The 15,118-nt window shown below is 53.1% G+C and overlaps 1 protein-coding gene across 1 annotated transcript; it reads left to right on the top strand.

Annotated features, from left to right (window-relative positions):
* The first annotated feature begins 1,867 nt into the window (after positions 1-1,867).
* On the top strand, positions 1,868-8,276 carry LOC120222964 (2'-5'-oligoadenylate synthase 3-like). Its single transcript, XM_039221041.1, has 6 exons — positions 1,868-2,011; positions 3,563-3,845; positions 4,898-5,073; positions 6,040-6,362; positions 7,796-7,949; positions 8,271-8,276. The coding sequence occupies exons 1-6, from the start codon at positions 1,868-1,870 to the stop codon at positions 8,274-8,276; spliced, it is 1,086 nt and encodes a 361-aa protein (XP_039076972.1).
* The last annotated feature ends 6,842 nt before the right edge of the window (positions 8,277-15,118 follow it).

Consider the following 15,118-nt stretch of genomic DNA (forward strand, 5'->3'; position numbering starts at 1 on the left):
GGGGGGGGGGGGGGACTCACCTGGCTCTGCTCAGGGGGCGGGACGGGGGGTGGGGAGGTGGGGGTGGGAGGACTCACCTGGCGCTGCTCAGGGGGCAGGGGCGGGGGGTGGGGGGGACTCACCTGGCGCCGCTCAGGGAGCAGGGGCTGGCGTGGGGGGAACTCACCTGTAAATAGGAGCAATCCATTCCCGCGGGCGATGTGGCCCAAGACAGTTAGTATCGGCTCTTTTCTTTTTTTTTTTTTACAATTTTTTTTTACATTTATTTATTTTTGAGAGACAGGGAGCACAAGTGGGAGAGGGCCAGAGAGAGTAAGAGACAACAAATCCGAGCAGGCTCCAGGCTCCGAGCTGTCAGCACAGAGCCTGACTCGGGGCTCGAACTCACAAACTGTGATATCATGACCTGAGCCAAAGTCGGAAGCTCAACCCAATGAGTCACCCAGGCGCCCCAGTATCGGCTCTTTTCATTCATTTCTTCGACACTTGGGAAGCATGCTTGCTATGTGCTAGCGCTGTTCTAAGTGCCCTGGAAACACACTGCACAGCACAGCCCGGCCAAGTAGGTACGATTAACCCCAGCTGACACATGGGAAACTGAGGCACGGGGAGACGAAATAATGGGTCCAAGCTTGTAAGAGGTCCGGCAAGATTCAAAGCCACGTTGTCTGATTCTTGCATCTGTGTGCTCTCTTACAGGCTTCCTCCCTTCATTCATTCATTCACTTACTCACTCAGTCATTTACCCAATGCAAACAGACTCTAGCCCTCACACCATGCCTGCTCCTAAGGATGCAGACCCGCTAGTATTCGGGGCGCCTGGGTGGCTCAGTCGGTTGAGTGTCTGACTTCGGCTCAGGTCATGATCTCACGGTTCGTGGGTTCAAGCCCTGCGTTGGGCTCTGTGCTGACAGCTAGTTCAGAGCCTGGAGCCTGTTTCCAATTCTGTTTCCCTCTCTCTCTGACCCTCCCCTGCTCATTTTGTCTCTCTCTCTCTCTCTCAGAAATAAATAAAAAACATTAAAAAAAAAAAAAAGAAACGCTAGTATTCTCCAATGGCCGTAAGAGCCTCATTTACTGAGAAACTACCCAGTAACAATAAACATTGTCTCATTACACGAGTCATTCCACTTAATCCTCGCATTCAGTGAGGTAGGGATTATTGCCCTTGTTTTATGAAGGGGGAGGAGACTGGGACTGGCTGTGGGTGAGCCACTGCCCCAGGCCACTTTTTGTCATTTAAATGCCTCCCTTCCACTGTGACCCCAGGATGCCCACAGATTCAGGGAGGAGACCGGCACCAGCTACTATATCCTCCGCTCAGACTCCAGGAATGTATCCGGGGAACCTGGCTGGGGTAGAGGCGAGGGGCTTGGAGCTGCTCAGGGAAGGGGTGGAAACACCGAGCAAGGGCTGGCCCCAGAGCAGCTGGTGGTTTCCAAGCCCCCAGTCTTAGCTTGGGAGGTAGGAAAGAAGGAGGGACTTGCAGCCTACGAAATGTGGAGACAGATTTCTGCCTTTGAGGTGGACAGGAAGAATTTCTTTGGAGCCATAGTTTAAGAATCTCTAAAGCTCTGGCATCCTTGACTTTCTTGGAAAGCCTGGAACAGCTCTTGTGGTTGAATTTAGCTTATGGCCATCTGATCATTCAAGGCTTTAAGGAGGCAGCGGTCAAGCAGGTAGAGCCATGAGCTACATTCCAGTCTTAAGATGCTGCTCGCTGGCTAAAAGGACTCCTTGGAGAAATGGCCGGTTCCAGGGCTGGAATAATGTGCAAGATGAGCCTGGGGCTTCTAGTTGGACCAGAAAGCAAAAAAAGGGGGTGGCAGACCTCTGTAGTCAGAAGAACCCCTCCCCCAGGGCCAACATGAAGGGGCTCTCCTGCCCCAGCTGTGACCACCAAAATTGTCTTCTGGCATTGCCACACGCCCCCTCCCGAGACACATATACCCCTTACCCCATTGAGGATCGCTATTTTCAAGATGCCCATGAAAGTGGAAGCGGGGGTTGGGTGGGGGTGGGAATGACACAGTGGCTGAAATTTCTTTAAAAATCACATAAGGAGATGGGGCGCCTGGGTGCCTCAGTAGGTTAACTATCCGACTTCAGCTCAGGTCATGATCTCGCTGTTCATGAGTTTGAGCCCCATGTTGGGCTCTGGGATGACAGCTCAGAGCCTGGAGCCTGCTTTGGATTCTGTGTCTCCCTCTCTCTGCCCCTCCCCTGCTCATACTCTCTCTCTCTCAAAAATAAGTAAACATTAAAAAAATTTTAAATAAAAAAATAAATGGAGCAAATGTGGCAAAAGACTTCCTTAAAACCCGCTCTTCTTTTGTATAGGCTTAGAAACAATTCACACTAAAAACTATTTTTAAGGGAATAAATCTATGGAAAGGAGTGCAGGGAGAATGTAGGCTTAGAGCCAGATCTTCTGAGTTGACCTCCCGGGCTCCAAGTCCAGTGCTTCTCTGGCCCAGGGGTTGGCGAGCAACCTTTCTCCGCTTTCGATTCCTCATTTCCTCCTTTGTAAAGCGGGAGCAGTAACAGTACCTTCTTCTCAGGCTTGTTACAGAGCTTCGCTGAGATGATCATGTAAAAAACATGCAGGAAATGTTCAGTGTACATCCTGAACATCCGTCTCCGCTCTGTCCTGTTACCCCCCACATTTACTGGCAGCCCCCGATGTGAGGAGCTGGCAAGGAAAACAAAAACAAAAAACTGATACCATTGGGATAATTCGCGATCCCAGCTTGGTGGGAGAGATGCCCTGGGAAGGCTAATCCTGGTTCCCGTCTTTTCCTGGCTGTGTTAACTCACTTCACAGCCCTGAGCCTCACTGCCTAGGGGAACCACGTGTAACCACAGCAGGGGGATTGCCTGGAAGTGAGATTATAGGTGTCAGGCATTCAACAGGGCTCCAGGCACAAGGAGAGACTCTGATCATGGGCATCTCCTTCCCAAGTCCTCCTCTGACAGCTTTGCAGAAAGAAACACCCGTCAGAAAGGTCCCAGACGCTCAGCAAGTCATACCATGGTTTTGAACTGATCCCAGGCAGAAGTCGAGAACATGTGTTCTGCAAACCAGAATTTGTTTCACCAACATTTTTAATGAAAAAAAGTTTAATGTTTATTTTTGAGAGAGAAAGGGGAAGCAGAGAAAGAGGGAGACAGAGGATCCGAGGCAGGCTCTGTGCTGACAGCAGAGAGCCCGGCGCGGGGCTCGAACCCACGAACTGTGAGATCACGACCTGAGCCGAAGTTGGACACTTGACCGACTGAGCCACCTCGGCACCCCTAAAAAATTTTTTTTTAATTTTAAATTAACAAAACCTTTTGAAGTTAGTGGACAACATTTAGAAGTAGTTGGGTTTACAAATAAAACATGCCTTTCTTGCAAAGTCAAGGCTGGCTGTCCTAGACTTGCATTTCTGCATGGCTTCAAATGCCAGCGGTGTGGCCATGGTCTCCACGCAGCCCACTTGGTTCACTCACGTGGCCTGCCAGCCCTTCTGGGCACCAGAATCAAAGAGTGCAGAATTCTGAATTATTTTTTGCTTCATAGGGCGGTTCCTCTGGCCGGGGCACAGCTCTGAGGGGCGGCTGTGATTCGGAGCTCGTCATCTTCCTCGACTGCTTCAAGAGCTATGAGGATCAGCGTGTTCACCGCGCAGAGATCCTCAACGAGATGCGGGCCAGGTTGCAATCTTGGTGGCAGAGACCCAACTACGGTCTGAGCCTTGAGTTCCCCAAGCAGGACATGGCCAGGGTCCTACGGTTCCGACTGACATCCGCAGACCTCGAAAACTGGATGGATGTCAGCGTGGTGCCTGCCTTCGATGTTCTGGGTGAGGGGTGCCTGACCCATTCCAGGGTCCGGGGCAAGAGCATTAGGAGTAGGACAGAGTTTCCACCTAGCCCTGCCACCAACCTGCTGTGTGGCCTCGGTATCCCTCTCTGGGCTCACGTTCCCTGACGACACATAGCTCCTGCTTACTAAATGCTCGACTATTCCAAGCACCTGATGTATTTCATCTCATTAACTCCTCAGGACAAACCTGTGAGGTCCGTCCTGTCTTGTCTTCCTTTTTACTAAGAGGGGCACTGAGGCACAGAGATGGACGGTAACTCACCCAGAGTCACACAGCAAATAAGCGATGTCGGGAACCCGGAAAATTACAGAGAGCATTTCCTTTCCCCAGGCCAGGCCCACTGGAAGTGGTGGTGGGGAAGGCACCTATTACAAAGTTCGTAGCTTTAAGTCCCACTCTGTCTCCGTCGCTTGCCAGCTATATGGCTTTGGACAGAGCACTGAATTTCTCTGTGCCTCAAGCACTGAATTTCTCTGTGCCTCAGCGTCCTGAGCTGTAAAATGAGGTCTAGAATACTTGCCTGATGGTGTTTTGGTGGGGAGATGCGGCACTCGGTGTGAAATTTCAGCACAGTGCCTGGCGTGTCAGAAGCACTAAAAAAATATTAACAATCACTGCTAAGGCATCAGAATCCTTTGCCTTATATTTTCTCCAGCACCGTTTCCTTTCCCTCTGGCACCAATTAATTAAAGGTATGTGAGGTGGCTTTTTCGCGCTGCCTGAGGGAGCCTCAGGGAGGGGAGAATTGCCGGGTTATGGGTGCTCCCGATTCAGCCAGACGTAGCATTCCTATTTAACCATCTTGGAATGCAGCCTGGCCCTGGGGGCTGCCTGGCCATTTGGAAGGAAGGGACTCTTCCATCTGGTCTAGAACTTTCCTCCCTGCCCCCTCAGAGGCTCCAGGCTCTCTTCCTCATCCTCCAGCCCCCGTGCTAGTGGATACCTCTCTCCACCACATCCCTTTCTTCTCCTGTTTCTCCACCCTGGCCTCGGAACCCTTCCTGACTTACAGCACTTCACGCCCACAGGACCACTCACTTCCAATGTCAAACTCAGGCCCCAGATCTACTCGACCCTCCTCAGCAGTGGTTGCCAAGGGGGCGAGCACGCGGCCTGCTTCGCAGAGCTGCGGAGGAGCTTTGTGAACGGTCGCCCAACCAAGCTGAAGAACCTGATCCTGCTTGTGAAGCACTGGTTCCGCCAGGTAAGGCCGCTACCGAGGGGCCTCGCCCCAGCCATACGACTGCTTGGATTTGTGATTTCATGGTAGAATAGTTTCTTGTGTTTAGTGGCCATCCTGTTTATGGGAATTGCCTGTTCATATCGCTTGCTTATTTTCTATAGGGTTAGCCGTTTTCTCATTGTTGGTTTGCTGGAGCTCTTCATATATTCCAGGTGCTCATTCTTACTGAGTTAATATAATGCAAATCTACTCCCCCACTACGAGGCTTGTGCTTCCGTTTTGTTCATAGGTCCTTGTCCCAGGAAATGTTTGGATGTTAATGTAATCAGGTGTGTTCATCTTTTTCTCATGTGATTTGTACTTGGTGTGTCTTGTGCAAGCAGGTTTTGCCTCCCCTGACTTTCTAAAATTCTTCTTCCATGTTTTTTTCCAGAAGGCTTCAAGGTTTTCTTTTCATGTGGGCTCAGGGCTTTGAATCTGGAATGTTCTGTCCAGGGTATGAAGTAATGTGGCATTTGCATACTTCCCACCTCAGCCTCAGGAACGACCCCTGCCCCGAAACATTCACGTCTGTTGATAGACGGTTGTGTAGTGAAGAAGGGATGCCCAGCCTGTGCTGGAGATGAGGGAACCCCCCTCCCACAAGATCTTTGGGCACACGGCTCGGTCTTTCTGTTGGACCACTCATCATAAACCAAGTCTGGCATGAGGAGATACAGGATTCCAGTTCTTGATTGGCCACTGACTTGCTGCGTGACCCTGGGGAAGTTCTGCCATTCCCTCATTTGGAGGATGAGTAACAGCCTCAGACTGCCCACCCACTGGCCTCTCTCTGACTGCTCCCCAATCCTAGAGGCTTGAATCTCACATAAGCCCGCGGCGTTGCCAAAGCTCCAGGAGGGAGGGCGGTTAAATATCAGGTTGTTCTTGGAACACGACATCTCATCCCAGGTTTAATCTGCGTCCCTGTGGGCTCTGGTCCCCCAGAGACTGAGCCCCCCAGAGACTGAGAGGTCCAGCAAAGCTCTCCAAGGGAGCGCTCTCTTTCCCCTCCCCTCCCCGCCCTCACAGGTGTGCAGGGAGGAGGTGAGCAGGGAGAAGCTGCCTCCAGTCTACGCCCTGGAGCTGCTGACCATCTTCGCCTGGGAACAGGGCTGTGGGAAGGAAGCCTTCAGCCTGGCCCAAGGCCTCCGGACCGTCCTGGGCCTGATCCAGCAGTATCGGCATCTGTGTGTTTTCTGGACCCTCAACTACGGCTTCGAGGACCCTGTGGTCAGACGCTTCTTGCGGTACCAGCTTGAGAGACCCAGGTACGTCCCAGCGCTCCCCACCTGCTCTCCTGGGCTCGGGCTGGGGCTGCGGGAGGTAATTAGCAATGATAAAACAGGTCTCTTCTCCTGAGGCCTGTGAGGGGACCAAAGCCACACGCTGCGCGTGCGCTTCCTAATTCAGTGGATTCAGCCCCAGAGGGAAATTACAGTCACTGGGGGGAGTTTAAAAAAAAACTTTTTATAGTTTACTTATTTTTTGAGACAGAGCATGAGCAGGGCAGGGTCAGAGAGAGAGAGGGAGACACGGAATCTGAAACAGGCTCCAGGCTCTGAGCTGTCAGCACAGAGCCCGATGCGGGGCATGAACCCACGAACCGTGAGATCATGACCTGAGCCGAAGTCGGACGCTTAACTGACTGAGCCACCCAGGCGCCCCTTTGGGGGCAGTTTTTAAAAGATTTTTCTAAGAGGCACCTGGAGGGCTCAGTCGGTTAAAGCGGCAACTTTGGCTCAGGTCATGATCTCGCGGTTCGTGAGTTTGAGACCTATGTCAGGCTCTGTGCTGACAGCTCAGAGCCTGGAGCTTGCTCTGAATTCTGTGTCTCCCTCTCTTTCTGCCCCTCCCCTGCTAGTGCGTGCTCTCTCTCTCTTTCAAAAATAAACATTAAAAAAAAGATTTTTCTTGTGTGAACATATTTTACATGTGAACATTTTAGCGACATACAGCATATTCATCCAACGTGCATATTGTGGTGCGTTTCTACAAAGTGGACATACCTGTGAAAAGACCACCAGATCAAGGGAGGATATTTCCAGCACCTCAGGAACTTTCCTTTTATCTCTCCCAGTCAGTGACATTCCAAAGGTGACCCCTATTCTGTTACCATTACAGTCCCTATTTTAAAATCTTACCAAAGCAGACTGACATGGCACATACTTTCGTGTCTTGTCTGGCATCTCTTTCTCAGCGTTAAGTTTTCAAGATTCATCCATACAGTTGCGCATACTTGTTTATCATCGTTACTGTTTTCTGTGGCCGAGCTTAGTGTTTGCATTGCGTGAATTTATCACAGTATGCTTTCCATTCCGCTCCTCGCTGACATTCAGGTGTTTCTGCTCGGGGGCTGTGACCATAAGTCTGACTGAACAGTCTCATACGTGCATTTTGGTGTGGACACACTGTTAGATACATACGTAGGAATAAAATGTGCTAAGTCATGGGGGTAACTCCGAGTCCTGCGGGTGGATCCTCCTTAGCTGATGATTCTCACGTGCAGCCAGAGTTGAGGATCATTACTCCAGTTTAATCCCCACCCCGCAACAGCCCACCAAGGGTAACTGAGGCTCAGAGAAGGTAAGTCATCCACCCTAGGTCACACAGCTGGAAAGTAGAAGAGCTGGAATTGGAACCAGGTGCCCCTGATCTTGACCATCTTGCTAACCAGAACCTTCCTGTCCCTCTGGGTTTGCAGGCCGGTGATCCTGGACCCGGCTGACCCCACGTGGGATGTAGGGAACGGAGCAGTGTGGCATTGGGATCTGCTGGCCCAAGAGGCAGAGTCTTGCTCTGGGCACCCGTGTTTTCTGCAGGCGGCAGGTGGTGCTGTGCAGCCCTGGGAGGGGCCCGTAAGTGAGGGGCTCCCGGGATCCCTGTTAGATGTAAAACCACACCTAATTCATGGACTCCGTGTTTCCTGAGCATCTACTGTGTGCTGGGGCCATGGGCTGTGGGACAGAGTTGACAAGTGGGGGCTGCAGGCATGTAAAACAGCCGGATCACCAAGCTAAGGCTGTTGGAGGAGCCTATCTGTTGGCGCTGTTATCGTCTGCTTATCACAGTGTCCGCCCAGCACAGAGCACCTTTTTATAATTTATCCCTTTGGATAAATTTATGCCCTTTGGAAGGGCACCTTTTTCTAATCTGCACAAAGGCGCCTTATGCGCTAGTGGTGACCTTCTTAACTTTCCCTCTCTCTCTGTCACCCTGACTGTACGATGGGAGGGGGTTGGCAAAAGAAGGGCTGGAGAAACCTTTCCGCTTGTAAGATGCCTCCTTCAACAAACTTCCAGGGCCTTCCACGTGCTGGCTGCTCAGGTTTAGACCACCCCATCCAGCGAGACCCTGCCCAGAGGGCACCTGAGGACAGCAACCGTCTCAATGCCATGCGCCCCAGGAGCGGGCTGCCCTCACGCCCGGCTCCCGGCCCCTCAGGGACAGCCACCGCCTCGCCCTGTACTCTGGGGGTGGCCTTGGATCTGTCTCGCATCAGCACCAAGGACCTGGACCGCTTCATCCAGGACCACCTGAAACCGAACCCTGAGTTCCAGAAGAAGGTCAGCAAGGCCATCGATGCCATCTTGCATTGCCTCCGCGAGAAGTGTGTCCACAGGGCGTCCAGAGTCAGCAAGGTAAGTCGGTGGGTGGGGACGCCGATGGTACCGTCTTGGGGCACCACAGTGAGGAGGGGGAAGCAACCACAGCAGTGCCACCGAGGGTTGGCAGGGCAGGTGGGCATCCACGGAGGGGTAGTTTGCTGGACAGAGGTATAAAACTGCCAGCTTTTGGGGGGGGGTCTCTTTTTTTTTTTTTTTTTAATTTTTTTTTTTTATTTATTTCTATGAGAGAGAGAGAGAGAGAGAGAGAGACAGCGTGAGCAGGGGAGGGTCAGAGAGAGAGGGAGCCACAGACTGAAACAGGCTCCAGGCTCCGAGCTGGCAGTCAGCACAGAGCCCGATGCGGGGCTCGAACCCACGAACCGCGAGATCATGACCCAAGCGAAAGTCGGACGCCCAACCGACTAAGCCACCCAGGCGCCCCTGGGGGGGTCTCTTTTAATGATAGTTTTTTAAACCACTAACAGAGCACTCCCCTTCTCTGCTCAGGACCCTCCAGGGGTTCACAGAGCACAGTAGCTTCGAGGCCCGTAGGATCTGGCCCTGGTCTTTCTCTGAACCCCACTTACTCCACACTGGCTCCTGGCTGCTTCTTGAACTCACAGGCCAGAGTCCGCACTGACTGGTTTCTCTTTCTGGAATCCCACCTCCCCCTCTTCCACTTGGCTTCCCCCACCCTCCTTTAAGTCTGGGGTCCAAGTCCTCTAGAATCTCACGGAGGCCAGACTGTTGAGTTCACAACCTCAACCTCCCTTCCACACCCACACCCCATCCCCTTACTGCTTTATTTGCCTCCACACGGCCCTGAGCGCTTTCTGGGGGCTGTGGTTTGCTGACTGTCCCTCCCTCCTCTCCCCCTGCTACAATGTAAGTTCCAGGAGAACAGGTAACTTTTATGTACTCCCGATATCTTGCCACATGTGAGTGCTCAAAAAATGTGTTGGATGGGTGGATGGGTGGGTGGATGGATGGGTGGGTGGGTGGGTGGCTGGGTGGAAACAGGCCAGCAGAGCACATCCACAGGCTCCATTGGCCCTGGGACTGCAACGTGCCATGTGTGGTCCAGATGTGCAGTAAGTGCTGCAGATGTTCAGCTAAGCACATTAATCACTGTCCCCCTGACTACACCCCCCATTTTCTCCTGCTGCATGTTGGTCTGACTTTGTGCGGCGGAGGGTCAAGAGGCAGGTGCAGACAGACGTAATCTGACTCTGCCAGGCTTCTAAGAGTCAGAGGTCACAGGGCCTGTGCAGTCGCCTCTGTCACGGGGTCCCTGGACCCACCATCAGTGACATAGTGGTGTCGGGGCTGCAGTGGGGGTACAGCGGCTGGGGTCATAGTCTGATTCCTGAGCTCAGGGACAGCCATGGGTCTGAGATGTTCCATCCTCTGCAGGGGGGCTCATTTGGCCGGGGCACAGACCTGAGGGGCTACTGTGACATCGAACTCGTCATTTTCCTCAACTGCTTCAAGGACTACGGGGACCAAAGGGCCCGCCGCCGGGAGATCCTTGATGAGATGCGGGCACAGCTGGAATCCTGGTGGCAGGACCCAGTCCCCGGCCGGAGCCTCAGTTTTCCTGAGCAGACCGCGCCCGAGGCATTGCACTTGCAGCTGGTGTCCCAGGCCCCAGAAAGCCGGGTGGACGTGAGCCTGCTGCCCGTCTTTGATGCCGTGGGTGAGGGGTGCCTCCAGCCCGTGTCTTGGAGACGAATTCCCTTACCCGCTATGCGACGCAGCTTGTCTGGGGTCGAGATCGCCCACCTTCCAATTATTGGGTGGATTGGTGAAAATTACCGAAAAGCACCCAGCACATATTTGGTGCTTTAAAAAAAAAAAAAAAAAAAAAAAAAAAAAAAAAAAAAAAAAGCATAGCAGTGCGATGTAATTAACATTAAAATATTCATAAAGGCTGGTGAGTGGCCGGGTTGGGACACGCTGCTGTCTTTCTCAGAGCTACGCATTCAGAGTATTTCAAATTTCCGCAGGGCAGCTCTGCTCGGGCGCCAAGCCTGCGCCCGGGGTCTACTCCAGCCTCCTCGACAGCGGCTGCCGGGGAGGCGAGCACGCGGCCTGCTTCGCAGAGCTGCGGAGGAACTTTGTGAACACTCGCCCAACCAAGCTGAAGAACCTGATCCTGCTCGTGAAGCACTGGTACTACCAGGTGAGGCCTCCATACCCCTTCGCTCCTCCCAGGAAGTAGCTGCTGTCGTGGCGACTGCCTCAGCCAATCAGCTCCTTCCCTGGGCAGACGTCTCCCTTCCTTCACTTTTTATTGGCCATCCCAAGTAGAAGGCCCACCTCTCCCATCCTCCACTTCCTGTGCAGACCGGAAGTCCCTGACTGAAAGAAAATCATTTTCTCCATCCAGCTCCAAATGCTGATTTCTTGTGGCTGGGGTTCACCCTCCATCTCTAGCTCATCAGTTTCTCATCACTTGTCGCACAGCTAATGGAGTCCCTGTTCTTGCCCATCCCTAAGCCCTAGCTTATGCTGTTCCACCATCAATGTCTTGTGTCCACCATCACTGTCTTGTGTGCAAGTTGTACTACATAAACGCCGAGCCTCCTCGAGGGCTCCTTCACCAGAAACACTCATCTAAATGCACTCGCTTTCCTGTACTCATTCAACAATCATCTGCTGAGCACCCACTGTCGCTAACGTCACTGTTGTGCCAGATGTTGGGATGCCAAGCTGAACATATGGCAGCCCCCATTCTTGTACAACCGTCCCCTACACCCTTGATGGAGAGACTCTGGGCAAAGATCAAGTCTGAGACTCTTGGTCTCACTGGGTGACCTTGGACAAGTCCCTACCCATGCCCGCTCCCAGACCTCTGTGTATCCACCTGTAAAACAAAAAGGGTTTTATTTGGTCCGGCAAAATGATATGCGTGTTGTTTTTATATTCCCCTCCCCCTCCAAGTACACAGGGCCATGCTTAGCACATCGTGGGTGCCCACCTCCACTCATTCTTTGATTGGCTTTGGGTGACCTAGGTCGCAGCTCAGAACAAAGGACGGCAGCCAGCCTCAGCCTCCCTGCCCCCTGTCTACGCCCTGGAGCTCCTGACCATCTTCGCCTGGGAACAGGGCTGCGGGGAAGATTCTTTCAACATGGCGGAAGGCCTAAAGACGGTCCTAGGGCTGGTCCAGCAGCACCAGAGGCTCTGTGTCTACTGGACGGTCAACTATAACTTTGAGGACCCAGCTATCAGGACACAGCTTCTCGGCCAGCTTCAGAAACCCAGGTGCGGACCCCCGATGCCCCCACATCATCCCTTCCCCTCCCCCCACGGTCACCCTGGAGTCATCGCATCCAGGAGCCATCTAGGCTGGGATCTAGGGGCCCCAACCCCACTCCTCGCTCTACTTCCTTCTGGACTCTTTGCTGAAGATGTATGGACACAAGGAGCCCCCAAAGAAGCCAGAGCCAGTTTCATTAACACAATAAAATACCGTTTCTGAAATTGAGGGGTCACCCAATACCTTCCTGACGGAGGCGGCCAGGTGGGAACCCTACTGTGCTTGGGAGAGACTGGGCCACAGCCCTAAGGTCCTGACGCTCTCCTCCTTCTCCCCAGCACCCCCACCCTATCCTGGTTCCTCCCACCCCCCTTGCTCTTCACTGATTCCCACCTTCCCCACCTGCCCGCCCATCCACTCTGCCCCCCAGGCCCCTGCTCCTGGACCCTGCTGACCCCACCTGGAATGTGGGCCAGGGCAGCTGGGAGCTGTTGGCCCAGGAAGCCGCAGCTCTGGGGACACAGGCCTGCTTTAGGAATAGACAGGGGACGTCTGTGCAGCCCTGGGATGTGATGGTAAGAGGGGGGTCCCGGGGTGGTGGATGCTGCTGGTGCCCCCTCCCAGACCCCCTTGCCCTGCCGCTGGGAGTGTTTGCCGCCGCCGGCTCACAGCAGGGTCACCTGTCATTCCGTGCCAGCCAGTGCTTCAGTGACATGGGGCACAAAAAGCCCACCCTTGTTGTAAGGCGAGCCCAGCTCTGTGATGCAATTCTTAGTCCAGAGTTCCCGGTGGGATCGGGAGAGAGCTTTCTCCAGCTGGAGCCTTGCTTGGCTCCTTCTCCCTCCCTCTCCTGCTTGCCTCACTCCCCTTCATCTGCCGGCACTGCTCCCGTTTATCCACGCACGAGAACCCCCAACAGCGGTTCTGCTTCTAGGGAACCCCCCCTCAGACGATAGCCAGCTTCCAAAGGGGTATGATTTTATTGCATTTACTACTTTTCAGCAGGATCTCATAACCAGTGCTTAATGCTCAGGGCCGGCCGGTGAGGCATGGGTCTTGTGATCGCCCCCATGTAAAGATGGGGAAACCAAGGCTGTGTGTGGGTGGTGGAACCAGAACTTGAACTCAGGTCCTTCTGACGCCACCACAAAGACCTGCCAACCAGCTGAGAAGCAAAAGGGATATGGGAGATAGTGGGGGGGAGGGGTCTCATCCTCATAGGATGTCGAGAGTCAGGGCCTGGGCATTCATAGGGAAGCCCGTCTCACGCTGGCCCCGCCTGGATTCTCTCCGTAGCCCGCTCTCCTTCACCAGACCCCAGCTGGGGACCTTGACAAGTTCATCAGTGAATTTCTGCAGCCCAGCCGCCACTTCTTGGCTCAGGTGAACAAGGCTGTCAATACCATCTGCTCGTTCCTGAAGGAAAACTGCTTCCGGAATTCTCCCATCAAAGTGCTCAAGGTGGTCAAGGTAAGTCCCCAGAGAGCTGTGGGCAAGGAGGGTCCTGCAGGCTGGTGATCTCTCCCAGGCCAGGGCCAGGCCTGAGCCACATCTGCGGTCCGTACAACAATCAGCACAAGGCTGAACATGGAAGAGAAACTAGAACATGGCTGTAGGTGGGTGGCTGTGGGAGCACCCAGATGTGCCCAACAAATCTCTTTTGGTTGCTTGTGACAGCCAACTCAAAAGGGGGAACAAAAGAAATATATTGGTTGATGTAAATGTAAAGCCCTGGAGTAGATCGGCCATCAGGTACAGCCAGATCCAGGAGCCTATGCAGAATCATCAGGACTCAGCTTCTTAGCTCTGCTGTCTTCTGTTTTGGACAGGTCCTTTCCATGTGATGGTTCTTGGCATCTCTAAGCTTCCAGAAAGGGGGATTCTTTTTTCTCAAAATTCAAATAAGTCTTGCAATTGAGTCTCATTGTGGTGACTCAGGTTATATACTCATCCCCAAACTAATCACTGAAGCTAGGGCGACACCATGCTCTGACCAGCCAGGCCTGGCTCATATGATCGAGTCAGCTCCACGTGGACCTGATTGTGGGGGAGAAGTGATTCCCCCAAAGAAAACCAGGATGCTAATCCTAGAAGGCAGAAGGGATGCTAGGGGTGTGTGAAAAGTCACATTACCCACTGCACCGGATACAATCTCAGTCCACAACTGAAATCACAAGTGAGACCCAGGTTAGCTCTAGAAGATTATCAGCACAGAGTCAGCCAATGAAAAGTCCTAGGCCTGGTGATTTGCTGTGTGGCCCCAGGCAAATACCTTCCCCCCTCTGATCCTTACCTTCTTCATCCTTACCACTTAAAGATGATAACCTGGCTCACGGGGTTGTCAGCCGTGGCTTCACTTAGAATCACAAGGAGACTTTTAAAAATTTGATGGATGCCCTGTCCCCCTCCCAGGCCAATTAAGTCACAGTCACAGGGCACAGGAGCCATAATCAGTCAGTTTTTAAAGCTCTCCTGGTACAAACAGGCTTGAGAACCACAGGTCAAATAAATAAATAAATCTCTCAAATCCCTCCCCGCCCTCAAACTTGATGGAATGAGAACTGTTTGCATTAGTTGAAGGGTTTAAACTCAACATCTCACACCGCAACCATACTATGTATTAACCGCATATTAAAGAGGTAAGACACAGAGGTTGGGTGACTTGCCCAAGGTCACACAGCAAGTCCCTGACCCCCAGGCCCCAGCAGGAGGACATCACACAGTCCTGTAAGGCTTAAGCCGCCTCCATGTCGCCCCCAGGGCGGCTCTCTAGCCAAAGGCACGGCTCTGCAAGGCCGCTCGGATGCTGACCTGGTGGTGTTCCTCAGTTGCTTCAGCCAGTTCACCGAACAAGGGAATAGGCGGGCTGAGATCATCTCAGAGATCCGAGCCCAGCTGGAGGCGTGTCAGCAGGAGATGCAATTCGAGGTGAAGTTTGAGATCTCCAAGTGGGAGAATTCCCGCGTTTTGAGCTTCTCCCTGATGTCCCAGACGATGCTGGATCAGAGTGTGGACTTCGACGTGCTGCCAGCCTTTAACGCCTTAGGTGAGCTACCCAAGCATAGTCCTGAGAAGGGGAAAAGCGGAGGCAGGGCTGCCAGGGACAGTAGTAGAGGTTGTGCACCGTACAACCACACCACGCATGTTCACAGGGTAG

Source organism: Hyaena hyaena, unplaced genomic scaffold (assembly GCF_003009895.1).
Source record: "Hyaena hyaena isolate Hyena2069 unplaced genomic scaffold, ASM300989v1 scaffold_0, whole genome shotgun sequence".
NCBI lineage: Eukaryota > Metazoa > Chordata > Mammalia > Carnivora > Hyaenidae > Hyaena > Hyaena hyaena.